The sequence below is a fragment of the Diceros bicornis genome, chromosome 6, assembly GCF_020826845.1.
Source record: "Diceros bicornis minor isolate mBicDic1 chromosome 6, mDicBic1.mat.cur, whole genome shotgun sequence".
Classification (NCBI taxonomy): Eukaryota; Metazoa; Chordata; class Mammalia; order Perissodactyla; family Rhinocerotidae; genus Diceros; species Diceros bicornis.
The window spans coordinates 32,822,967-32,849,008 of NC_080745.1; the positions used below are offsets into that span (position 1 = coordinate 32,822,967).

Consider the following 26,042-nt stretch of genomic DNA (forward strand, 5'->3'; position numbering starts at 1 on the left):
ATCCCTATGCTGCCCTTGTTTCTAGTCCTCAGAGTGATGCCTTAGGGGCCAGACAGGGGCCTCTACTGCTTGGGAAGGAGGAGGGGGTACTTGGGGCAGGCAGCAAGAGGAGACGCCCCACAACGAGCATCTGAAATCGATGGGGCTGTAGGAAGCTTCTCACGATCGATGTTGGGGCCACAGGCATAGACTTTTGAAATACCCTTTGAAAAGTCAAGGGTGTCATTGAGATTGGAACTTGGAGAGGGTCTTCATAGCCAGAGTGGGGCTCTCTGTCATTTCCTACTTACAGAGAGTTGTATGTTTAGGTGGCAGCAGGATCTTATTTGAAGCTAATGCTGGCATTTGTGGTTTCAGAGAAATGTCGCTAAATCAGCAGGCATGTCCCTGCAGGGTCGTAGAGAATCCGAGGCCGGCTCTCTCTGGCCCCCAGTCCTGTGGGGGAAGGAAAGTGCATTTGGAGTAGGCTTCTCTCCTGAGGTCCTAGGGGAGGGTGGTTCTAGGGCTCTGCCTCCCCTTTGCCGCACACTGTCTCCTCACTGCTTCCTCTTTTCCGCTTCCCCTGGCACATCTGGTCACTCCTTGCTGCCCTTCCTGTGAAGGATACTTGGCCTTCATGGCACCCTGGACCAAGTCTTGAAGCTCTTGGGCAGAAGGCGGGAGAGGCAAGGCCTCTAGGGATCCTTGTGTTCCTGGGCCTGGCTCTACCCTGGGTGGACTGTTGGGGAAGGCCTGAAGCAGCTCCCTGATAACGGCCGCTTCTGCTTTCTGCTCCTGTTGCTACCTCTGCTCTTGAGGGAGAAAACCTTGCAGAGGGCTGTGGTTGGAGCTGGGCTGAAGGCCGGCAGGGGTGGGTCTCTCCATGGCAGTAGCACACAGGCAGGCAGGAAGTGGCCCTGTGCAAAAGCGGGAAGTGGCTGTTGTCAAACAGGAAGGGGGGGGCTGGGCCGTGTGAGGGGGTGGGGACGAGCCTGTAGAAAGGTGAGTGGGAAGAGGGTCAGCCTTGGAAGGTCTGAGCTGTTCCCTAGGAACAGCGAGCTCAGTGGTCGCTGGGAGGAGGGGTGTCTCAAGGGAGAAGGCTACCCTTGTGACAAGAGCACCGGCTGGTGTGTTATCACCTTGGGATGCTGAGCCAGGCCCTAGACCTACCACTGTGGACCAAGCCAGTTCACTGGCCTTTTGGGGTTGGGGATGCGAGTTTAGCCAGGACAGCCCTTGTGTCTGGGAAAGACGCTCTACAAACCACACTTGTTCTTGAAACACCACTGCTGCTGGGGTAGACCCCTCTGCTTATTCCCAGACATGGAGCAGCCCTGGAGGGGACTACCGGACAGGAAGCATGGAGGAAAGGGACAGGAGACAACAGCTGGAGAGGCTGTGCATGGCGTAAGGAGGCAGGGAGAGTGTGGTAGGCAGAAACCACACAGCTCATTGGGCAGAACTTCTGGATGGCAGGGCGCCACAGCCAGCAAGGCTGAGGCCGAGGAAGAGGAGGGATCCCACAGGCAGCGGCATTTCCTGGGCTCTTCTCCCTCTGGGGAGCGCCTGTTGCTCACCTTCATCGGCAGGCTGTAGACATGGGTGGGCTCCACCAAAATAGGAGGGACACCCCTGCCCCCAGGAAGACTGCTGTGGAGCCAGGTCGGAGGGCTCAGTTGGTGTGTTGTGGACCCTGTGACTGCCCAGGCTGAGGGAGAGTGGGTCCGACTCTCCCAGTGTCTCTGGTGATAGCCATGGCCACAAGCCTGGCCTGGGAGGCCTCCTCCATCTTATCACTGGGCCCTTCGAAAGGAGGCTCTACCTGTGTGCCAGGCACTGTGCTGAGCATTTACCCAGTTACCTCATTTAATCCACAGATATCGCTGACTCCATTTTAGAAGTGAGGAAACTCCCAAGGTTTGTGCCTGGCTCAGCTTACCTCCTTCGGGTCCTAATCAAATGCCACCTCCTTGCTGAGGCTTTCCCTGACCACCCTGTTTAAATATACACTCCCCCCCTCCCCTGCTTTATTTTTCTACATTTTCTACATCCTGGCACTTGCCACAACATCGACTGTGTCATTCAATTCTTCTCTGTCCCTCTCCCCGACGCAGCCCCACTAGAATGTCAGCTCCCTCGGGGTGGGGCTTTTTGTCTGTTTTGTTCACTGCCATATCCCCAGCATCTAGAACAGTGCCTGTCACATAGTAGGCCTCAATAAATATTTTTTGAATGAATGAATGAGGCTCAGATGGGTTTAATAACTCGCCCAACGTGACAGCGCTAGGGCTCGATCTGGGGCCGTCTGACTCCAAAACTGATGTGTTAATGGCCGGACTCCATGGCCGAGGATCAGAGTGAGGACCAAGGTGCAGCCCGGGGTTCAGAAAAGACACGGGCCTCGCCCAGAACAGAGGGCTCTGCTCCTTGGAGTTAGGATTGAATTAAATTACTGACGAGGACCCTCTGGACCCTGGGCAGCTCCTTTGAGGAGCCGGGAGTGTGAATCTGCGTCTCCTCTTCCCACTCTGAGTCACTGGTAAAGCCAGAGCACCCTTATTTTTAGTGCTGTTGCTGTTGTAGGACTGTAACCATTAGCCAGTAAGAGACTTAAGAGAGGAGATAAACATTAATCTTCTGGGCCTTCCCCTCAGCTGCCACCTCCACATTGCAAGATGCTGTTCTCCTGCCCCTGCCTGGGCAGCCAAGCCCGAGAGTTGTTGGTTGGAGGGTGGTGAGGTGAGTGGTCAGAGAGAGGGCCGGTGGGTCTGCACCTTTGGGGCTGGCTAGCTTGGTACCTCCATCCCAAGTCCAGGGGTTGGGGGGAGGAAGGTGGGTAGCCCTGACATCCAGCTAGATCTGGAAGAAGCAAGCCCCCGTGCCACCAGGCAGGGCTAGCACTTCTTCCTCGACTACCCCACCTTCTGAAGGCCCCTGGGACCGAGTCCCAGGCGATGTGGGAGTGTGGGGTTACCTGGGGTTCTCCTGGTTGCATCCTGGTCAGTGGTCATGCTGAACCTGAGGATGGGAAGGAAGGCCTGACCTAGATCTTTGGGCAGCAGAGATGGATTAGCTGGGCAGCAGGAACTAATCTCTGCCTGTCCCCACCTCTTCCTTCCATAAAGCAGAGCTGTCATTAGAGGGAAAGTTTAGAACAAAGCCTGGGGTGGTTGGTAAAACAATAAATGTGAATTCCTTCTAGTCTCTAATCCCTACGTTATCTCAGGCAGGCCTGGGTTTGAAATTCCAGTTCTATCCTTTTCCTCCTGTAGGGCCTTGAGCTAGTTATTTAACTTCTCTGGGCCTCAGTTTCATCATCTGTGAAATGGGGACAATCATAGCACCTACCATGGTTTTGAGAGTTCTGAGGCTTGTAGGAGGCTTTACAGAGGCTCTCTGCTGTTGAGGTAGAGGTGGAATGGGCAGGCATTGCTTGGCAGGTGTGGATATGAAGGCACCTGCCTGAGCCTGGAGAAGTTGAGGTTTACTGGACTATGCCCCCCGAAGCCTGGAGTCTTTACTTGATGCTCTCACTTTTCTTTATCCTTTCGTCATAGCATAGTGATGGAGAGAGAGGGCTCTAGGCTCAGACCACCTGTATCCACTGCCCATCTGTGTAACATTGGGCAGGTTACTTTAACTTTTTAAGCCTCGGTTTCCTCATTTATAATGTAATGGAGCTAATCCAATCCCTTACTTCACAGGGTCTCTGTGAGGATGAAATAAGATAATCCATGCTTCTGCCTAGCATATAGTCAATGCTTAGTAAATAGTAGTTATTGCTACTGCTGTTAATCTTATTGATAAACCCTTATTAAGCCCTCGTTATGGAAGGAACTCTAGAAAGCACCACTTTGAAGGTCCCACCCTTTAAAGAGCTTGTGACCAAAAGATAACTGAGTAACGTATGATGTGAGAATTGTAAGAGGTACAGTGGGAGATAGGAGGGTGGTCATAGCGGGAAGAAGTCACAGTCTGCCTAGGGGAACAGGGAAGACTTTGTGAAGGAGGTGGCTTTTGTCAGGATCCCAGCAAGAAGAATTAGGGAGGTAGAGTCGGGAGGGCTTCTAGCCGCCTTGCTTTGAGTAGTAGCATCCTCCTTCTAATTCCTGGAGCTCAGCCTTCCTGTGGAAGGAATTGACCAATACAGCTCACTTGGATCTGGGGACTCTTGGGTTCTGGTCATTTCACCAAAGCAGAGTAACTCCAGAGCCTGAGTGTCAAGAGGTCAGAGCTCACAGCAGTGGGTGGCCAAGAGGATCCTGGGGAGAACCAGGATTTCTGTAGAATAGTAATACCATAACAGTACCAACCTCATAGAGTTGTTAGGAGGATAAATTAAAAGATATATCTGCCTAGCGTAGAAGTAAGCTCTCAATAAATGTTAGCTATTATTTTTTTTTCAAATCATCATCATCATTTTGTTGTCAGCCTCATTATGTTTCAGGGTTGCTCTGAAGACTAAATCAGAGAATATATGGAAAACTCCTAGCACAGTGTCTGGTCATATAGTAGGTGCTCAATAAAACTTAGCTATTATTAGTATTTTTAACAAGAAAGAGATTCTGTACCCCCCACCCTCCCACCTCCGGCCCAGTGAAGTCCCTGCTATAGGGGAAAGAGCACCAGAGTTTTAGTTGAAGACCTGGATTCAAATCCCAGCTCTGCCACTCACCAGCTTGAGGTATTTTCCTAAGGCATTTCCTCATCTGGAAAAGGTGGTCATAATACCTGTCTCCAGGATTGCCGTGACTGGCTGCTTTAATTCAGCAAATTGTAAAAAAGTGCACAGTTGGTACCTAAGAATTGAAGGAATATGGATAGCCTGGTGGCCATGAATAGAATGGATGGTTGATGGCTTTTATTTTCTCTCTCCTACTTTTAGATCACCAGAAACTAGAACGTGAGGCCCGGATATGCCGACTTTTGAAACATCCAAACATTGGTAAGTGCCCTTGTATAGAGTATTTCTTGGGCCTCTTGTAGAAAGTGGGGGAGAGAGATCTGCTGCTTTTGTGTGTGGAACCATTTCTGTCCCTGGACCTTTGCCTGGTGTCTTTTTAGCAGCCGCGTCTTGCTCAGAATTCTGAGTATTCTAGTTTAGAGACCCGAGTTTCTCCATCTCTGCGGTGCCGTCTCAGGGCTGGGATGTGAGGTATGGGGAGAGGTTGCAGACTCCCCTTCTTCCTCTGCCCTTCCGTCTTTGGGCTGAGGCCCAGGGTCCTCAGCGGGTGAGGCTCTGGGCTAGTAGCCTGCCAGCATCCCTCACCAGGGGCCTTCCCCAGCCCTCATAAAAAGGTCCGGATTTTGTTTCTGGACTTGAAAGAGTTTTGTTCCTGTTGCAGTGTCGTGCACACTCTGGGGGTTTCCATGGCGCTCTCGTTTGTATTCCCCAGAGCCAGGAAAGCAAGCTGCCCACCCGCCTGGCTTCTCTGGAGAAAGGATGGCAGGAGCCACTCAGATGGGGAAGGAGAAAAAATTAAGAGGATCTCTCCCTGCTCCCACCCTGACTTGGGGGACAAGAGCACATTGTCGGGTGTTCTAAAGCCTGAGGAGGTTTGCCTGCCACAACCCACTCCGGCTCAGTTTTGCATTGTTCGGCTGAAATAGTCTTTGCCAGAAGCGTTGGCCCTGACTTGGTGCTTCTCACAGAGGGTACAGAAACTGGGCTGGCTGCATTGCCTGAGCAGAAACCCCAGTCTTGACTTGAGGCAGAGCAGGGAGCATCTCCTAGGTTTTCCCTGAAAGCCCTGAGTCATCACAAAGAACAACACGTGTTCCGTGCTCCTCTGGCATGGCCTAAATAACGGGGCTCCCACAGTGCCCTGGAGGCCGCCTGCTCTGCTCTGTTGGTGGCCAGGGCTGTGAGGCAAATTGCTGAAGCTTGATGCTTCCTCCAGAGCTACTCAGCCTCTGGTTTCCCAGATCTCAGGCTAGAATGCTCAATGTGAACTATTACATGGGAGAGCTGAGGTTGTACTCTAGCCCAAGGGGAGAGGACTGGAGGTAACCAGAACTCCAACTATGCAGGGCTTTATAGATCGCAATCAGCAGCTTGGATTACACCTGGAGCAGATTGGCGTAGCCACTGCTGGGCTCTGCCTGGTGCAGTATGTTCGAGGGAGCCAACACCTCTCAGCCGATGGGATGGTCGTGGGCTTGGAACTGCTGGAGCTCCTAGACCTACACCTGAAAACAGCACAGTGGGGACCAGTGTGTTGCCTTAGGTAGGAGAAGAACTATGGAGAGGAACGCCTAGATCAGCAGTCACAAATTGAGTCGTTTCATTTGGCCAGCTCATTGGTCTAAAAAGATTTTTATTATTTGCCAGTATTTAAAAATGAGATTTCACATTTTGAAAAAAGTTCTGTTCTCTGGTCTTTCAAATCAGAAGGCTTGGCTCTGCTGAGCCCGCATCCATGCGTGGCCAGAATCAGCTGGGACTGGGCAGCGGCTGCCGCTTTAGCCCACTAGCCACCGTCCTTGCCACTCCCTGTTATCCCACATTTGCACTACCCATGTGATCCCTGTAGGCTTTGTGAGCTTGTGACCTCTGACCTGGGAGTTCCAGAACAGGAAGAAAAAGCATAGAGATAACTACAGCCATCCACAAGCACAGAAGCACCTTGATGTTCTAGTCCCGGATCTCAGATCCAAGGACAGTAACTTCCTTTCCTTATGCTCCTTGCGACCAACTCATAGAGCAATGATGAATTGTCCTAATGGAGGGAGGCAAACAAGGGGTGGAGTAGATGATGTAGGAGGCAGAAGCATGTCTGCATCACTTACGACACGGGCGTGGGTGTCGTAACACAGGAGGGTTAACACAGAAGGGTTAGGGTGGGATGAAGACAATTGAGAAATGACCAAGAGGGATAAAAATGGGATTCTAGTTGAAAAAAGTCCTAACCTACTTTCTGTGTATTTCTAGAAGTTAAGTATATACTTTTTGGCCTTTTAGACTTCACTTGGTTTGGTCACCCTTTCTTTTTACCACCTGCCCCCGGCTCAGAATTAAGGCAGACGGGGGGATCATCTACCCCAACCATCTGCTCTGTTAGGGAGTCAGCAAGACCCAGGAGAGGCCAGGAAAAGCACACTCACTTTGTCAGCATCTGATTGCTTCCATTTCATGACTGCTCCCAGATCCTGAGGGATGTTGGTCTGAGGCCCTGAGGTCAAGGGTGAGGAGAGAGAAACGTGAGTTAGGACTGTGTCCTTGGAGAGTTGGCTGGCCAGACTGTCTGGCTTCCAGTGGGAACCAGGGCTCCTGGAGATGTGGCAGAGCTGCAGGTCCAGGAGGTGAGGGTTGCCATGGATCCTGACCTGACTCGTGGCAGGAGAGGAGGTAGTTTTGTCCCCCTAATTCACGATTCCTCTCCTTTCTCCACTGCTCCATCCTTCGGAGCCGTGGCCCTTGTGGCTTCAGCCTCTTTAACTCTATCCCGCAGGGATACAAGTGGACCAGCCCAAGAGTGGTACAGATTTGAGGAAGACGAGAGCATAGAGCACGCAGTCAACCTCTGGTTGCTGTCAGATTCGGAGGCACTTGAATTCAGAAGGGTATTTGGTGCAAGGAGCCAGACATCCCCAGTTTTTTCCCTAATAGATATTCTGTCCCAGGAGTTAAAAGCCTGTTGGAAGAGTGAACCCAAATGTAAACTATGGATTCTGGGTGACAATGATGTGTCAGTGTAGATTCATCGAGTATAACAAATGTGCCGGTCTGGTGGGAGATGTTGATAGTGAGGGAGGCTGTGCATGTGTGGGGATGGGGGTATGTGGGAGCTCTCTGTACTTTCTGCTCAGTTTTGCTGTGAACCCAAAATTGCTTTAAAAAATAAAGTCTATTAATTAAAAAAAAAAAAAAAAAAGCCTGTTGGTTATGAGGCATACTGCAGAACCTGAAACAGCCCTGGGAGAGTGGCCAGAGTTGAGAGGAGTTGAGAGGAGGAGACAGCAGTAGTGCTGATCGTCTAAAGTCTGAATGGAGTGTGTTCTACCTGTGATCTGCTTGCTCTCTGCTCTGAATTCCTCTAATGAGTAGACTCTGTCTTCCTTCACGCTGAGCTTCCCCAGCAGTTTCCATCACAGTCTAGCATTGTGGTTTAGAGCAGCAGTTCTCAAACTTTTATGTGTTCATGAATCACCTAGGGATCGTGTTAAAATTCAGATTCTGATTCAGTACGTCTGGAGTGGACCTGAGCTTGTCCCCAGGTGATGCTCGTGCTGCTGGTCCGTGAACCATGTGTGCAGAAGCAGAGGTCTGTGGCTTTGGCGTCAGGTCTTCCAGGTTTGAATCTGAGATTCGCTGGTTAGTAGCTGTGACCTCCAGCACATTATTTAGCCCGCTTGTGCCTCTGTTCTGTCATCTGTGCCTCTTCCTGGACTTGTTGTGAGATGGTTCAGCAAGCAGAGGAAGCCTAGGAAATAAATGGCAATGGTGAAGACGGAGATTCCAGCTCCCAGAAGTGATCTCTCCTAGACCCCCAGCCCCATCTCAGTTCACGAGTTATTCAAGCCAGGCTGCCGTTTACCTTGGGCCCAGGGCCCATTCAGCCGACAGTGGTGTAGCAAAAACAGTTGCAAAGAAAAAGAAGCAAACTAATATTGGATTATGACTGAGCAGCTCCTAAATCCCTGCTCACCTGCTCCCGGGGGCAGCCTCCGTCCTCACCATGCCCCAGGCAACAGGACCTCCTTCCCACCACGTGATTGCTGTGGACATTAACAGTGACACTTTGTCAGTGCTTTTTTGACCGCAGTTGGTTAGTTAAAATGTGGCATATTGTTGGGTGGTTTTTAAACATTGGAAATAGCCACAACATTTGGGTTGTGGCTTTGTCAGTTCTTAAAGGTATGAAACATCAAATAGAAGTATTTATGTGCTTTTTTTGTTGGCCTGTTCTTCCTTCCACAGTTTGTAAAGAACAGTAATTAAGTTTATCGCAGTAAATGCTTTATATTCCTTTTCCCAGATCTTCCTGTCTGTAGACTTGGTCTGGCCCTGCTTGGCCTTCATGCCCTCTCATTGCTGTGGAATGGGCTGGGTGTGAGATTATTTTATTCCACGCATCCATAGCATCCTTTACTTCTGCCTCACAGCCCTCGGCGCGGTCGTAGTTAATTACATATTTGTGTAAGTGCTGGTTTAAAGCCTGTCTTCCCCGGTCACTTGGAAGCTCGGAGGTGGCAGGGCCGAGTTTCTTTCCTTCACAGCCATATCTGTGGCATGTACAGCTATGCCTGCTTCAGAGAAGGTGCTGAATGGACATTGATGAGCAAATCAGAATGGCCAAGGCTAGTGGGGACAGGTTGGAGCTCCTTTGCTGAAGAGGATGGAGAAAGTGACTCCCTAGCAAGCAATTCTACAATATCAAGGATCTTGATGTTGGTTTGTTTTGGCTTCAAGTCTTGGTTCTACCACTTAGTATGACCTTGGATGAGTTTCTTTTGGAACCTCAGTTTCCTGTCCTGTCAGGGTGGTAGTAGAAGTACCTACCCCACAGAGTTAATGCGAGGGTTCAATAAAGTAACATGTATAAAGCACTTGGCACCATGCCTAGCACATAGAAACAACTAAGTGTTAGTTATTATAATTTGGATCATTATTATCAAGAGTCTGCCAGGTAGGCACTTAAAGTGGCACGGTCAAGTTTCTACTGTTGTTCTCAGTTCCCTGTTAATTTTCTTTACAAATGAAAAAAAAATGGTAGCAGCCTTGCTCAGCTACGGGGCCTTCCACACCTGTCCCTCCTTGTCTTGGTGGTGCCTTGCTCTGAGGCACACATCAAAGCCCTTCTCTGGACTAGGTGGCCTGGGAGGATTAGTCTTCCTTTGCTGCTCCTCTCTTCTAACTCCCCTCCCCCATTCCCCCTACCTGGGCTCTGTGTGGCCTTACTGGAGAAGGGCTAGTGCCAGTGACTCCCTGTCTGAGCATAGGCATGGGTGCCTGCGCTTTTTGCCCTGTTCTCAGCCCTGCTGTGCTGGGCTGGGTGGCGGGCATGGGGGTGGGGGTCTGGGGAAGGCAGGGCCAGGTGGCAGGACTCTCTTGGGAATAGCTGTTAGCATCGTACCTGCTGTCCTGTTAGTTCACCATCCTGTTGCTGTTAGTCACCTCCCTAATGAAGCAGATCTTTAGCTTCTGGGACAGCTGATTTCCAGGGGATTATTTGTATTACACACTTTAATGCTTTTTAATAGCAAATTTTTAATTAAACGGAAAGTCCTTTTGGAAGCGAGGGAGCAGCAGCTGGAGCAGGACTCAGCGTGAGGCTCCGACTTAGGCCAGAGAAGCACAAGTGAGGAGGAAGGTGGCAGGGCTTTGGGGAGCTCCGTTGAGCATGTCTGGGTCAGTTAGGGTGGGAGGGAGGCAGCGGTCTGGCTGTAGCTCCTTCCTTCTGTCATCTGCAGGCCTAGAGAAGCGTGAGCTTATTTCCCAAGTATAAGAAAGAGTGGTTTGAGGAGGAGGAATTTTAGAAGTACTATCTGCCTTTGATCCCACTGGTAAATCACAGAAATACTGAATTTTGGGTGGAATTTGGGGGTTGAGTAACAAGTTCAGATCAAATAAGGTAGGCAATATGAAGTGTAAACAGTCGTCAGGCCCTGGTTCTAGCGCTGGCAGGCCTGAGTCCTCATTTGTCAAGTGAGGAGAACCACGTGGCTCTAGTGATGGCTGAGTGCCTGTATTTTACTTTGGGAAGGAGGGGATGTAGGGAGGTGCCTCAGCCCTGATGAAACGCTCTGACACTGGAAATGGAAGCTGTCCTTTGGGGTGGTTGACAGTCTGGGCCCGCTGAGGGAGAGACACGGTGATTTCTTTGTATCCAAGAACTTCACTGGTTGGTTTGGTGTCAGGCCATACCTAAAGTGCTCTGTGAGTTGCTTCTGAAACTCCTGAGGACTGGAGCAAAGGTCGAACAGAGGGAGCCCTTTGGAACAGAGGTTCCCCATCAGGAGAGTTCAGGTGAGGAAGGGGACAGGAACAGCCAGGACAGTTGGCCAAAGCATTGAGTTATGTTTGCATTAGAATGATGCTCAGGGGTTGGCATTTAACCCAGAGGTGGCTTTGTGGGCAGAAGCTTGAAGAGGAGACCTCAGAAGACATTAGGTTGGTTTTTCCCAAAAGGGCTCTGGGGGCAGGGAGTGGGAAGGGATTCTGCTCGCCAGGCTTTTCTTGCAGTTGGTGCGTTGCCCTAATCTGCTCCATGCAGTGGCCTCCTGGACCCATCTGTGATGCCATTGTAGGTACATTTGTGAGTGGTGTCTCTCCCAGGCTCCATTGCTTTGTTGCCTGAGTGTGTGGGCTACTCCACATTTCTTATAGGAAGCAGTGTTGTAGACCAGTCTTTGGAGTCAGAAAGAGCTGGGTTCACATTTTGATCTACCATATTTTGGCCTTTGGCCAGGTACTATATGTCCCTGAGCCTCCAGTGTGCTCATCTGTAGAATGGGAGTAATACTCATCTCAGGATGGTTGTCAGGAAAAATAAACTCCTAGAAGGCAGGCACTGTGTCCTTCCTAAATCCCAACATCTAGCACAGGGTCCAGCACACAGTAGGGACTCAATAAATGCTCGTAGAATAAGTAATGTACACAAAGAGTCTAACACAAGGCCTGGCACATAATAGGCACTTAATTCATTAGTCCCCCCTTATCCTCAGTTTCACTTTCCACAGTTTCAGTTACCCGCGGTCAGTTGTGGTCCAAAAATATTAAATGGAAGATTCCAGAAATAAACAATTCATAAGTTTTAAATTGCGTGCCATTCTGAATAGCGTGATGAAATCTTGAACCATCCCGCTTCGTCTGCTGGGCGTGTGAATCATCCCTCTGTCCAGCGTATCCACACTGCATATACCACCTACCTGTTAGTCGCTTAGTAGCCATTTCGGTTATCAGATTGACTGTGGCTGTATCACAGTGCTTGTGTTCAGGTAACCCTTATTTTACTTAATAACAGCCCCAAAGCTCAAGAGTAGTGATGCTGGCAATTCAGATATGCCCAAGAGAAGCCGTCAAGTGCTTTCTTTAAGTGAAAAGGTAAAAGTTCTCGACTTAAATAAGAAAAGAAAAAAAATTTGTATACTGAGGTTGCTAAGATCTACGGTAACTTTTATGACAGTATACTGTTATAATTGTTCTATTTTATTATTAGTTATTGTTGTTAATCTCTTACTGCGCCTAATTTATAAATTAAGCTTTATCATAGGTATATATGTACAAAACATAAGGCAAAACATAGTATAACAAAAACATAGTGTATATATATATATATATATATACAGGGTTCAATACTATTATGGTTTCAGGCATCCACTGGGGGTCTTGGAACGCATCCCCTGAGGATAAGGGGGGACTACTATAAACAGTTATTTTGTCATTGCCTGAGTCTGCATGTTGCCTCCCATGCTTACCATCCATTATCCTCGCTCCACGTGCCTTCCTGCTGGACCCTGCCTTTCCAGCTTCTTTCCCTCTTAATTCTGCTGTTCCCACTTACTCCTCTGGAAGAGCTCTCAGGCTGTCCCATCTTGTCATTCTCTGTCCCCCTGCAGTCAGCATCACTAGGTGCTTCTCGCTCTGCATTACACTGTCACGCATTATATCCCAGGACCACCTTCTCTGGGACTAGCCCCTCTGGGAAGTTTCCTTCTAGGCCCTCAGGGAAGGTTGCTTTTCTCCATCTTGTCTTACTTCTTAGCCATGAAGCTGCTCTCTCTTGCACACATCTGAGGCAGTCTGAGGTGGTGAGCAGAGCACTGGACCTGGGGGCTGGTTATCTCTTTGCTCTGTGGCCACGTAACCTTGGATTGAGGGGTGCTGGGCATGTTGCCGCTTCTCACTGCCGCTCCTTTAGGAGAGAGCCCAGTGAGGCCGACAGGATCGGGCAGGGGTGGGGTTGCTGAGGAGGAGAGGAATAGGATTTCCTAGTTTCCTCTCTGTTAATCTCTGTCCCCATCTCCTCTCTTGCAGTGCGCCTCCATGACAGTATTTCTGAAGAAGGGTTTCACTACCTCGTGTTTGACCTGTAAGTGCCACTTTCTGAGGGTGTGGGGGCCTTTCCCTCCAGCTGGCTCAAGATGAAGGCTTGGGAAAAGGCCTAAACTGGGCCTTCAGCCTCTGCCAAGGGTCCCGCTCCTTTGCCCGAGGGAGAGGATTTGATTTTGAACTTCCTCTGGTAACAGGCGTCTTGCTGAGGGGGTCTCGTTGCTCACTCAGTATCCCCCAGGCCTCCAAACCCCAGCATGGCATTGCTCTCGCGTTTCTGATCAGCAGCACGCCTTGTGCAGATGCTTTTTTCTTGTTTCTTGGTGTGTGGTCCTTAGTGGAGAAATAGAATACAGCTCTTTGCATGACCTTAACAATTCTAGGAAATTGAAGGTAGCCTTTATTAGTCATAAACTGGGCTCCAATTGGTCTCTCCTCCACTTTGGTTGTGGTTTAATATCTTAAAAGTGGCTCTTCACCTCCTGGAAACGCCTCTCCAGTATTTTCAGAGTTGGGTCTCAGTGTCCTTGGTCTCCTTATTCTTCAACTTTAGTAGTAGGTCTGACCTTCTTGGGCAGCTGTATCTTAGTGTTCATATTGGTCTCAGATAAAGCTATGACTTTCTAAGTAGGTTGATTATTTTCTCTTAGATCCTCATATATTCATCTTTGCCTGAGTATTAGCTAATCTGTAGGTTATAGAAATAGAAATGTGCAGGAGGAAGGGAGAGCCCATGTTACCCCAAGGAGAAGCCCCATGTCATTGAAGGATTGAGCATGTTCTGGGCTCTCAGACAAAATGCGTATAGAGTTGGGATTTCTCTAAAAGCTGTTTCACAGTGTGACCTGTGACCTATTGGATGCTGGGGTTGGCCACCTGACCTGCCTCCTCTGACCCTCTTCATCTGTTGATTGCAGTGTTACTGGAGGAGAGCTGTTTGAAGACATTGTGGCCAGAGAGTACTACAGTGAAGCTGATGCCAGGTGAGACGAGGGCCCTGTAGTTCAAGTGTGAGTCTTGGCCACCTTAGGGGACCAGGCATTATGCCTATTTGAATAGTCTTTGGGGAAGATCAGAAGAGCTCTTGTCTGGACAAAGATTCTGTAGAGCTTGACCCAGGCTGCATTTTGTGGGCAATATTAAAAGTTAAAAATTCAACACTCCTAGGGCTTGCCCGGTGGCGTAGCGGTTAGGTTCACACGCTCTGCTTCAGCGGCCCGGGGCTTGCAGGTTCAGATCCCGGTTGCGGACCTACGCACCCCTTATCAAAGCCATGCCATGGTGGCATCCTATATAAAGTACAGGAAAATGGGCATGGCTGTTAGTCCAGGGCCAGTCTTCCTCAGCAAAAAAAGAGGAGGATTGGCAACAGATGTTAGCTCAGGGCTAATCTTCCTAAAAAAAAAAAAAAAAAAATTCAGCACTCCCAGATCAGTTTTTTTGCAAAGCTCTTGTAAGTCTCCTTTACCCTGTCACCCCAGAAATACCTTTTCTTTGCACTACTGCGTACTCACAAACATGCCCAGAGCATTCCCTACCTCTGACGCTTTCCTTTAAGAAATCCTACTGTGTACAAGGCATCCTGGGGCTGCTCCAGGAATGGAAAAGACATGGTTTGTGTCCCGAAGGAGTGTAAACGTCTGGTTAATAATACGACCAAGAACCTTCTCGGGAGATTTCGGCCCGGATCACCTTGTCTCTTGACCACCATGACCAGCCCTGATGTAGGGCTCCTCAGGCCGGAGGACCATTCTTTGGCCACATACCTCAGCCCCCAACCCTCCATGGAAGCCCTGGCAGCTCTTTCATGTGACACAGCAGAATTCCTCCCACACTACAGCTCTCGGGTGCTTGTTTGGCCTGCCTGCCTTTCCTGCCTCAGCTCCTCCCCTGGCCCCGAGTTTTCTCTGAGGGTGATGTCCTTGCAACCTGGTTTTGATCATTCTGCCTGCAGCTTATCTGGCATATGTGGCAGCTCTGTCTGCCTCTGGAGAGTGGGGGAGCACAGCTTCCTCACAAATTTCTCAACCCTGAGAGGCCAGTGTTTGCTGATCAACTTCAGATGCTTCAGCCTCAGGAAAAATTCTCAACTAGGGAGATGAATTCCAGTGCCAGCAGGGGAGGACCAGGCTCTGGGGCGGGAGGAGGCGGTGATAGCTCAGGGAGCCTGGCGGGGAGGAGGGAGAGCTGGGGGGGTGACTGTACCAGTGGGCTTGGCCTGGCTCTGCTGGGACACTTCGCACTTTTGCCATTTTTGGCCAGAAGGCTCTCCCTGCTAGCCTAGCTCTGTTCTAATTATACATTTCTGTGGAGACTCGCCTTTGCAGCTCAGTCTTAAAGTCTCTTTGGCCTACTCTTGGGCTGTGTCCTGTAGGGAGGCCTGAGCCTCAGTCCCCAGGAGCCCAGTAAAACCCCTTGGCTCTTGTGGAAGCCCCAGCATCAGATTTTAGAAGAAGGATATTAAGTCCAGGCCACCAGCCCAGCACCCTCGGACACTCTGCAAGCCTGCTCCACGTACTTGGTAGTACCTGCTGGCTGGGGCTCTGTTCTCTAGGACAGGATTCCTCAACCTCTGCCATTATTGACATTTGGTGCCAGGTAATTTTTTGTTGTGAGGGCCTCTCCTGTGCCTTGTCGAGGTTTAGAAGCATCCCTGGCCTCTACCCGCTAGAAGCCATTAGCACCCTCCCCCTCAGTTACGAAAACCAGAAATGTCTCCAGGCATTGCCAGATATCCCCTGGGGCGCAAAATTGTCCCCCGATTTTCACCACCGCTCTAAACTGCCAGCACTCCCTGCCAGGTGATTGACTGCAGGTGTGGCAGGACGGTTTGGAAGGTGGACAGCCTGATTCAAGAATCAGCAGCTGAAGGTGACTGGGTTAGTTTGTCTTTTTCTGTGCAAAATCAGAAATGCTCCTCAGGTGCCCTGTTTGGAATCCTTTTAAGTACACTATTTCCTAAAGATGTCTGTGTACTTGTTTTATTTCCCCTACAAAACGATATACCTCAGGGCACGCACTGAGTCTTATTCATCTTTAGAGTCTGTGTGGTACCAAGCACAATGCCTGTAGGCACTCAATAGATGTTTAAAGAAAGGAATGAGTGCACCCACCCCCAAAACAACTTAGACTTAGGTGAACTCTCCTTCCTAAGTTGCCACCACGAGCCTCTTCTCCGAGAAGAGGGGGAAAGAGAAAGAAGGAAGCGGTTGGATGGTCTCTTTCTCAGGAGTCTAGGGGGTCCACCAATCTCTTGGAAATGAACAGGTCGTGTTGGGCCTTTGCAGTCTGGGGAGGCATGGTGGACCCTGCTCTAGTCTTTCCTCTGAGAGACTAGCAGGAGACCCTGGACAAACCACTTAATCTGCCTTGGCCTCAGTTTCTTCTTCTGTAAATTAGGTTGAATTAGATAATGTCCAAAGTCCAAGGTTCTAGCTCATCAGTCAGTGATTCTCTGTGAACCTGTGACCCAGAGTTACGTGCTTTAGTCCACAGCATGTGGTCGTGGATGAGGTTGACATTTCTTTTCCTTCTGCTTTTGCAGCCACTGTATACATCAGATTCTGGAGAGTGTTAACCACATCCACCAGCATGACATTGTCCATCGGGACCTGAAGGTACTACCCAGGCTACCCCTTTGCCTCCTGCTTGTGAAGCTTTGGCGCCACCTGGTGCCAAGCATTGGTACTGCAAGGCCCCAAACTAGGCTCCCTCTGGACCTTGGAGTGGGTGCCTCACAAGGTTCTCTCTCTTCTTTACACAGCCTGAGAACCTGCTGCTGGCGAGTAAATGCAAAGGTGCCGCTGTCAAGCTGGCTGATTTTGGCCTAGCCATCGAAGTACAGGGAGAGCAGCAGGCTTGGTTTGGTAAGAGTGACCCTGTCTTCCTGGAATGCGGCCCCCACCCTTCCTTCTCTTCCTGATTGGCCTTCCTCTTTCAGAACTAGAAGCCAGACCCTTAATGGTCCTGGCCTCCTCAGAGACTGGAGGAGGGGGAGGGTGCAGAGCTCCCCGCAGCCCTATGTGACTCAATACAGTGAGTCTAGCTGTTGTCAGCACTGCGTTCTTGCTGCCCCTGGGGAAGAGTGGGAGTTCCTGGTAGGCACATGGACTTGCCCTCTGATTTAGATTCCGGGCACGACAAGGTCTTGCTGCCCATGTGCTGAGAGCTTGTGTAGCAAAAGCAACAGCAATGAGAAGGGACTTGGGGAAAATTGATGGTGTGGATTTAATGAGAGAGAAAGTGGGTTCAGTGTGCCTCTACCCTCTCTTCTGCTACAGGTTTTGCTGGCACCCCAGGTTACTTGTCCCCTGAGGTCTTGAGGAAAGATCCCTATGGAAAACCTGTGGATATCTGGGCCTGCGGTAAGCCCATTCCACTCTCTCAGCTTTTTGGTGTTAAGGGCCCTCAACTTCCAGCGATGGTGAGAAAGAGGCATCGCTATTTTTTGCGGGTCCCGGAAGTGTCTGGTACATGTGAAATCGTGGTGTTTGCTCTAGTGCCCCTGGGATGGCTGTTCCCATCACACTCACCTCCCCAAGTACTTCCTGGATTATACTGTGTCCTTGAAGAGGGATTTACTCATGCCTTAGAGGATGGGTTGTGCCTTAAGAAATCCCTGGTGTGGCTTGGTGACATGATGAGTGAAGCATAGCAGGAGGGGCTAGTGGCACAGCGTTACTGGCTGGCATCCACTTCTACCTCTGGTATGGCTCTTGACTTTCTGTGTGGCTCTGAGGCCTGTGTGGCTTTTCCTGGTTCATCAGAAAAGTAGGTGACTGACCCCATTGACCTATGTTCTGTCTCATAGGGGTCATCCTGTATATCCTCCTGGTGGGATACCCTCCCTTCTGGGATGAGGATCAGCACAAGTTGTATCAGCAGATCAAGGCTGGAGCCTATGATGTAAGGACAAGTTTGTTCCAACCCCTCAGGCTCTGTCCAAGGGAGGGGGCATGTTTAGTGTATCACTGGATACAGGGAGTGTCAGGGGACTTTGAGGATCCAGGAATGAGTACATAGGTCTCAATTCTTGCCACCCCCTATCCCAGGGAGCAACTTTTTGCACAGCCATTTTTGGTAGCTATAAAATCAAGGAGCCCACTGAAGCCCTTTGATCTGTTATTTGCAAAGAGTGGCATGGCTGTGTGGTATGCTACATAACATAGGGATGAGAAGTCTGGCAGCCCCTCCACTGCAGTGGGGCTTTGGGCACATTGTTGAGCCACTGTTTCCTCCTAGTAGAGAGAAGGAGTTGAACCAGAGAAGATCAGAGTCCACTTCCAGGTGGAGTCCCCTTCGAGATATCCCTGATCTGATACTCTGGCATTCTAACCGTGACTGCTCTATTTTCCTTTCCCAGTCTTTAAGTTGACACAGGTCCTGGGATACCCCAGGGCTTCTCTAACTCTCTGCTAGGCCCTTTGAGGTAGCACAGAGTGCCCCAATTATAGGAGGTGGGATGAAGACAGAGCTTACCTTTCAGAGTGTGAGGCTCACGAATTTCATATCCCTCCTCCCCTTGTTCCTGCTCCTTAGTTCCCGTCACCAGAGTGGGACACGGTGACTCCTGAAGCCAAGAACTTGATCAACCAGATGTTGACCATAAACCCTGCAAAGCGCATCACAGCTGACCAGGCTCTCAAGCACCCATGGGTCTGTGTAAGTGTCTTCACCCCAGATCGAGGGGGTCAGGGATATCAGCTCTCAATATGCGCTGTACCCTTCTTACAAGCAGAGTTTAATCATTCTGGGCCCTGAGCAAGGACTCAGCAGACAGGAAGGGGGATGGGACCCAGGGTCAGTAAATGTCACCAGGAGGAAGTCAGGGAGGCAGATGGGCCTCCTGTCTCTGTAACTGGCCTCTATCTGTCTCTCCCCGACTCAACTTGTCAGGTGTGATTTAGTTCTGATCTTGAATGAAGGCTTAGGTTGATCTTTGCAGACTCTAGGTAATAGGGTGCATATTTCAGATTTCACCTCTCATACAACTCTAATGGAAGTGGGACCAACACTTAACAAATAAGCAAAAGGGGCCTCTGAGCAATTAAAACCAACCTGAAGTTCAGTCATAAAACTCATCCTATGAGAGGCCCCTAGGATATCAATGTGGGTCCACATACTCTGTTTTCATATACAATTCTGTCAAGCTGAAATATCTGTTTTCAAACTAAGAAAAGGGTATGCTGCATTTAGGCCTGACACCCATGATGTGTTTATTTATTTGTCTTTTCTCATGTTTACCGGATGCCTCTTTGGTGCTGGTCACCATGTAGGTGCTGGAAATACAAAGATGAGTGAGGCATGATCCTTTCCCCAAAAGATTTCAAAAATTATCTGGGGAGACAGGACTCAGACAACCACTCTGCAATGCAACAAGTACATAAACGAATTTAATGAGCACACAGGAGCTCCCACTGTCCCCGGTGGGCAATGGGATTACTGAAGACTGCATGGTGGAGGTAACCTCTATCCTGGTTCTTGGCAGATGACTAGGAGTTCCCCAGGATGATAACCTACAGACAGAGGTTAGCATGGGCCAGGGTGAGAGGCCATGGGAAATTGTGGCAAGTTTAAGGAATGTTAAGTAGTTTGCTTGTAGATGAAGATATGACTGCAGGAATGCAAGAGAATGAAGCCAAAAAGAGTCCATGACATATAAGTTTCTGCCTAAGGAGTTTGAATTTTATTCTGAAAGCGTAGGGAACCATTTAAGGGCTTCAAAGAGGTAGAAATTTGCAATTAAGAAAGATCACTTTGGAAGCTGTGTAGAAAATGGAATTGAAGAGGAAAGAGGCTGGGGACAGAGAGCGCAGGAAGTTGTCGTAATTATCTAAACAAGACCAGATGAGATTTCAGCTAAGGGTAATGATTGGAAAGTGGGTGGTGTGGCAAGGAGTGGACAAATTTGAGAGATATTTAAGAGATAGAATCAAGAGGATTTAGTTGGACCAGTTGACCAGTTGGATTTGGGGAGTAAAAGAGAGAGAGGGATTGATGGGGACTGTCGGGTTTTGAGTCGGTAACAGAGCAGAGGGTTGTACCATTTACTGGCCCAGAGAAAACCCAGAAGAGGAGCCAGTTTGTGAGAAAAGATGATGATTTTAGTTTTGTACGTATAGAGTGTCATGTCAGAGGACCTCCAACTGGAGACATACAGTCAGTAGTTAGAAATATGGTTCTGGAAATTAGAAGAGAGGTTAAAAATTGGTAGTGCAGGTGGCAGTCGTTTCTGTATGGGTGGTGTCGAGGCTGTAGAAATAGAGGGAACTCTTTCTATGCTGATTGGATTCTTACTGGGGGCTTGTATTGCTTCATAAGAGAGCAGATGGCCACTGAACACCAGCGTTTAATGACAGGGAGAGTTAGAGGAGCCAGCAAAGGGGACTGAGAATGAGAACTTCCATGGTAGGAGGAGGATCAGGAGCAGGGGATCCTAAGAAACAGGAGGTTTCCGTAAAGGAGCGTCTGTGATCAGATGCTTCAGAATCCATGATAAAGATGGAAAAAAGTCCATTGGCTCTGACCAGGTAGAAGCCATTACTTTGTTATTTCGCTGATAGAGGCAGTGTAGTGAGAGAGACCGAAGCCTGTTTTTGATGAGGTGAAGAGGGACTGGGGGTGAAAAGAAAAAGAAATGGTACTACTTAAAGAAGACGGATGAGTCAGGGGATTTTAAATTTTTGTTGAAGATTTTGTTTAAGGAGAGGCTTTTGTATAGACTGCAGAGAAGAATATAGTCCAGAATAAGGGGTTGAAAATATTGGCTAATTGAGGAAGCAAAGGTTTGGGTAGCAAAAGAGAGAGGGGCTCCAGAGCCCAGGTCAAGGGGTCAGCACTGCACATAAGGGATGAAGCTTCTGAGACCTAGGATTAGGTTGCAGGTGGGTGAAAATCAGCTTGTGGGTTGGGGGCTAAAGTTGAAGGAGGAGTTCTTCCTTGGTTATCTCTGATTTTTCTTTGTGGAGAAATTTACACTTTGGAGAAGGAAGTGAAATACAAGACTCAGAGAAGGTAGAGGAGGTTGGGAGAGTTGCTTGGGAACCAGGAAAAGGAGTGGGCCAGAGATGAGGGGAAGGATTGTGGGGCAGCCTTGTGGGGTTGTGGGCACCAGGCTGCATATCGTAGGATTTATATTTCTATAAAATATTTATTTTATATTTTCTGGCCAAGACAGCAACAGCAAAGGGAGGAGGTGAGCAACTTAAAATGGGCACTCAGGAATTGGAGAAATATTACACTCTGGGGGTCATTTTTGTGGGCCCCAGCCTCCACCGTCCTGTATATCTCAGTAGCCCCTGAGGACATCACTCTATTATGATATTATGTAATAATTGATGCTTGTATTGATGACCCTGAGTCATCAAGGAATTGTAAATCATTTCCAGTGGACTCTGTTTAAGGAGGAAGGAAGTTAGCAGTGATACATTGAAGAAAAATTCCCACCCACAAGGTGAAGACCCTTAGCTTCTCAAATCACAGATTCATTCAGGACCTTGTGGGGGTGTGTTGAGAGGAGTGAACATCCTCTGTAGAGAGCAGGAGCCCTGCCTGTTCTCTGACTGCTCAGAATTTGGACGCAGTAGGTGCATGGTGAACAGTAGCAGAAGGAGTGACTGCATGAGAGTCACAACACAGAGGACACTGTCTTCCATTCCGTAGCCTCCATTTCCCAAGGAAGATTAGAGTGCTCTCTCGGGCACGCTCATCTAGCATCAATTATCAGTGGTGTTTTCATATTCACATTATTGTCCTTACATAACCGTGCATTTTGGGTGGTGCTTTTATTCTAAAGGCATTTTCACATCTATGACCTCATTTTATCTTTGGAGCAACTCTAGGGTGGCTGAGCACAGCCATCAGTGCTGGGACTATGGTGAGGGGCAGAGGATCTGGTTGGGGGACTCACAGGCCTGTCTGTTTGGCTTCCAGCAACGATCCACGGTGGCATCCATGATGCATCGTCAAGAGACTGTGGAGTGTTTGCGCAAGTTCAATGCCCGGAGAAAACTGAAGGTGAGTCTTGCCTTCCGGGCTGCCAGCTTCCTGAAATCATACCTTTTGACAGTGCACTCCCTGCCCCATCACAGAAGGGAGCTCCCCTCCTGGCTGGAGCTAAGCTGTGAAGGTTGTACATGTTGGGGAGCACCAGAGACCTGATGTCCTCAGGCTCTAGCCAGCAGCTGCCCTCTGCCTGAGACCAGGCCATGCTTTTCTAGAGTCTGATTGAATTCACGGGACCCTCTTCTTTCCCCAGGGTGCCATCCTCACGACCATGCTTGTCTCCAGGAACTTTTCAGGTATGTTTTCACAGCCGTGCACTTTAATTCTGCCGAGGTGAGTGGGTCAGAACGAGGCATTGCCATCCCAGTGCTGGATGTCTCGGGCAACGCCTTGACCAAGATGATGAGGATCCTGTTTTGAGGGGCTGCTGCTGCTGAGTTCTGTAACCTGAGATTTGGGGGGCTTCCCTTGGATTCAAATTTATGAACTCTGTTCTCTAGAACCTCCCAAGGAGTAGCCTGCTGAGCCTCCCATTTGCCTTGTCCCTGGGGATTCTTATTTAATTCTCTGAAGACTCTCAGCACTTTAAGATTTTAGACGGTCGCTAGGGTATTGGAGGATGTGCTGGGGAAAAGAAAGAGTTGAGGTGTAGTCAATCTTCTCAGTTACCACCATTAATTTGCCAACTGGGACGATCTCTACTTCACTGTGTCCAAGTAGAGATGACTAATAGAAATTATTCCAAGTGTTTAAACCTTTTACAGTGACTGTGCTTAAAATATTTTCTGTGATACCAGCTGTAAAAGTGAAGAAATAGAGACCAGCAGGATGGAAAGAAAGGAACTTGCTTAAATTCGCCTGAGGAATTGGGAGAGTTGGGACCTGTAATTTGTAAATCACACTTGACATTTTCTTTTTAAGATGCAAGACACTCCATCCTCCCCAACCCCTACCCCCACCTCCATCATTGTTTGCCCTCAATTGGGAAGCACAGTGGCTTTTCTGTGAGGAAGAGATTAATGACAGGACTCAACTGAAGACAGAAAGGTCTCTTCCCAGCTTGCCTTTTCCCCTGCTCTTCCCTCCTCCTAACCCCCAGCCCCACTGTTTTGGTTTAAGACTCCCCTTTTCTCATTCTCATAACAAGACTCCCTCCCTTGCTTTCCTTCTGCACTGCCGTGAAGAGAGGGCTGTGTGGGAGTCTGAGGTGGGCAGCCTCTCTGGGCAGAGGTTGCTCCCTTGAGCTTGAGCCCCAGTAGGCTCATCTGTGCTGGTTCCAGGTGACCTAAGGGCCATGGCTCTAAGGATGCCACAGGTGAGAAGACCTGGGGCTTCATGAGCTCTAGCCCGAGTGAGAGCCACAGGGCTCTGAAGGGTCAGGACTGGAGAGTGAGCCAGGGGAGTGTCCCACCTCAGGCCCATCCCCTGTGACCTTGGTTTGGGGCTCCTCCTTGTGTTGTGGGTGCCCAAGAGGGAAGACTGGCTCTGGGTTCGCCTCTCCCAAGTGAGAACGGGAGGGCACAGTTGGCTGCCTCCAACAGAGATGGAGCTGTAGTCCCACATCGTGCTTCTTGTCCTCTAATTACTTGAAGCTTCTGCTGTCTTGGTTTAAGAGCCTTTCTAGAGGACGCATGAGGGCATTTCTGTGCTGACCCTAGAATGGTGATCTGTTCTCTCTCTGAGTGGAAGAAATTTGAAGACAGGCTACTGGGAAATCAATAGCATGTGCCCTGTCCCATGGCCTCAGACCTCCACATCAGCCTTTCCCCATCCATTTCTGGAAATCGGTGTCCTGGTTTCAGGAAATAGGTCTCTCTGTTAGGACAAGCACTTTCACTCATCCCTAAAGAGTCTCCTGTTCTTGCTGCCTAGATCTCGTCTGACCTTTGAGCTCACTTCGCCCTAGGTCAGAGGAGACAAGAAAAAAATGCTGCAAGCATTCCAGGATGTCTCTTCTGCCCTGACTCTGGGACAGGTGAGGACAGAGCCTGTCTCCAGAAGCTTCTGCAGAAAGAGGTGTCTACAGGTATAATCATGAAGAAGGGGCACCTATTTGTTTTTTTAGGAACGAGTTAGGCTGTTTTCTGAACCCCATATAAGGGGTGCAGCTTAGCCCTGAACTCTAGCAGGTTGGCTGATGTTGAAATCAGGGCTTCTAGAATGTATTACATTAGCAGCCTTTGTTTCCCTCCTGGAGGCTCGTGTCTTGGGCATCTTTACCCTCAGAACACTGTGAAATACAGGTTGAGAAAAGCTGCCTCTCCTGGCCACCTGCCTTGAAGAGAGAAAGCCACCTGTGTATTTGAGGAGCTGGGAGATTTTGAGGGGACACGGAGCATCAGTGAACTTAGCTGTATAAGGGCCAGGGACTCTCCCTGGGCCCCAAGTGCCAGTCTCTCTACTGTTTGGAATGTGATGAGAGGAAAGAGCTGCTCTCTGCTTCAGGCTCTCTGATAATGTCTTCATTTAGGTCCCCTAGGGAGGAAGGTCTGAAAGTGAAACTCAGTTTCTTTGAAGCCTTAAGCTGGGGCTGGGCTACCTCAGAAAGGATGCCGCCTCTCACCAAGTCAGGCTGTTACCTGTAGACCCTCACCTGAGGTGGTCATGGGACAGCTGCTGGAGCCGTGGTATTCCCCACGCCCTGTCCGAGCCCGGTCCTCTCAGTTCCCCAGACTGCTGCAGGGCTGGCTGCACCTGCTCACCAGCCTGCCCTCAGCGCCTTCGCTCCCCAAGCTGGGCTGGCTTGGCCACGCCGCCTGGGCCCTGCTGTGCGTGGGCGGCCAGCGGGTTCCCGCGCCTCGTGCTGGGGCATGCTCGCTGCTGACTGGCCCCCGTGGCTTTGCGGCAGCTCTGTGCACTGAGAGATTGTATCCCCTCAGTTGGCAGGCAGAGCTCCGCCCCCGCCTCGCCTGCCGCGAGCTCCGCCGGCCTGGCCGGGCAAGGTACGTGGCATGAGTCCTCCCCGACCGCCTGCCTCGGCTCCCTGCCACCCCACCAGGAGGGCCAGCATGCCAGGCCCACTCACCAGGGAGGCCAGTCCCATGCTTGCGGGCTGAGATGGGCATGCCAGACGGACCACCTAACTTGGCATCCGCAAGCGCATTGGTGTTATAGAGCCCCCTAACCAGCCATGCATGCTGGGCGCTTGCCAACTCTCAGGAGGCAATAGCCTGGGGACGTGGAGCTGGGCAGCAGAAGGCTTTCCTCCAGGTGGTCCTGGCCTGCCTGTGAGGGCTGCAGCCAGAGGTCGCCCCCAGGGACAGTCCTAGGCATGGCCTGGAGCTGCCCAGTGCTAGGACTGTTGGAGACCCCACAGAGGAAGCCACACCCCTCAAAATTGTGAAGTCTGGCATTTGTAGGCCTGAAGGTTTGAAAGGCTGTAGAATGCAGAAGCTGTGGAGACAGCCATCCCTGGGTTTGGATCTTAGCCCCGCTAAGATCACACCCTGAACGAGTCTTGTCAGCCTTAATTTCCTCATCTCTTCAATGGGGCTGATAACACGGTGATGATTAAGATCTTGTATGTTGAAGGCTCTCAACCCTGCCTGTGTAAGACAGCTTGTAAAAAATCCTAATGCTGGGAGGCCACCCCAGACAAATAAAATCAGAATCTCTAGGCCATGGAATAGGAATATGCATTTTTTTAAGCTCCCCAGGTGATTCCAATGGGCAACCTGAGTTGAGAACTCTGATGTATGTAAAGCACTTAACACAATAGGTGGTCAGGCCACAGTAGTAAACACATTAAAAATGTCAGTTTCAAATCACCCCAGCATGACTGGAGATGGGACCAAAGGCCATTTTGGGGGTCAGAATTCTTGTGATGGAAGGACCTCTATTCTCACTGGAGAGAGATGGGACCCAGCTTGGGTGGGAATGGCCAACTGAAGGGAAGAATGGCAGCAATAGTGACAACAGTTAATACTTACCTGAGTACTTGCCATGTGCTAAGCACTCTGCATGATCCCATTGGATCCCTACCAATAGATGAAGATACTGAGATTCAAAGAGGTTAAGTAGCTCACTGAAGGTCACACAGCTAGCAAGTGGTGGAACCAAGATGCAA

General features: G+C 49.8%; 1 protein-coding gene across 14 annotated transcripts in view; it reads left to right on the plus strand.

Annotated features, from left to right (window-relative positions):
• CAMK2G (calcium/calmodulin dependent protein kinase II gamma) overlaps nt 1–26,042 on the plus strand; it is a 55,624-nt gene that overhangs the window by 8,024 nt on the left and 21,558 nt on the right. For 9 of the 14 annotated variants that reach the window (XM_058543151.1, XM_058543138.1, XM_058543150.1 and 6 more), the window contains exons 3-12: nt 4,865–4,924; nt 12,959–13,013; nt 13,891–13,956; nt 16,518–16,590; nt 16,737–16,839; nt 17,254–17,337; nt 17,784–17,878; nt 18,512–18,634; nt 21,905–21,988; nt 22,230–22,272. In XM_058543151.1, coding sequence (XP_058399134.1) covers nt 4,865–4,924; nt 12,959–13,013; nt 13,891–13,956; nt 16,518–16,590; nt 16,737–16,839; nt 17,254–17,337; nt 17,784–17,878; nt 18,512–18,634; nt 21,905–21,988; nt 22,230–22,272 — 786 coding nt within the window. Of the gene's footprint in view, nt 1–4,864; nt 4,925–12,958; nt 13,014–13,890; nt 13,957–16,517; nt 16,591–16,736; nt 16,840–17,253; nt 17,338–17,783; nt 17,879–18,511; nt 18,635–21,904; nt 21,989–22,229; nt 22,273–24,855; nt 24,919–26,042 lie in introns of all 14 variants that reach the window. The other 5 variants (XM_058543137.1, XM_058543139.1, XM_058543146.1 and 2 more) reach the window with 1 other exon arrangement.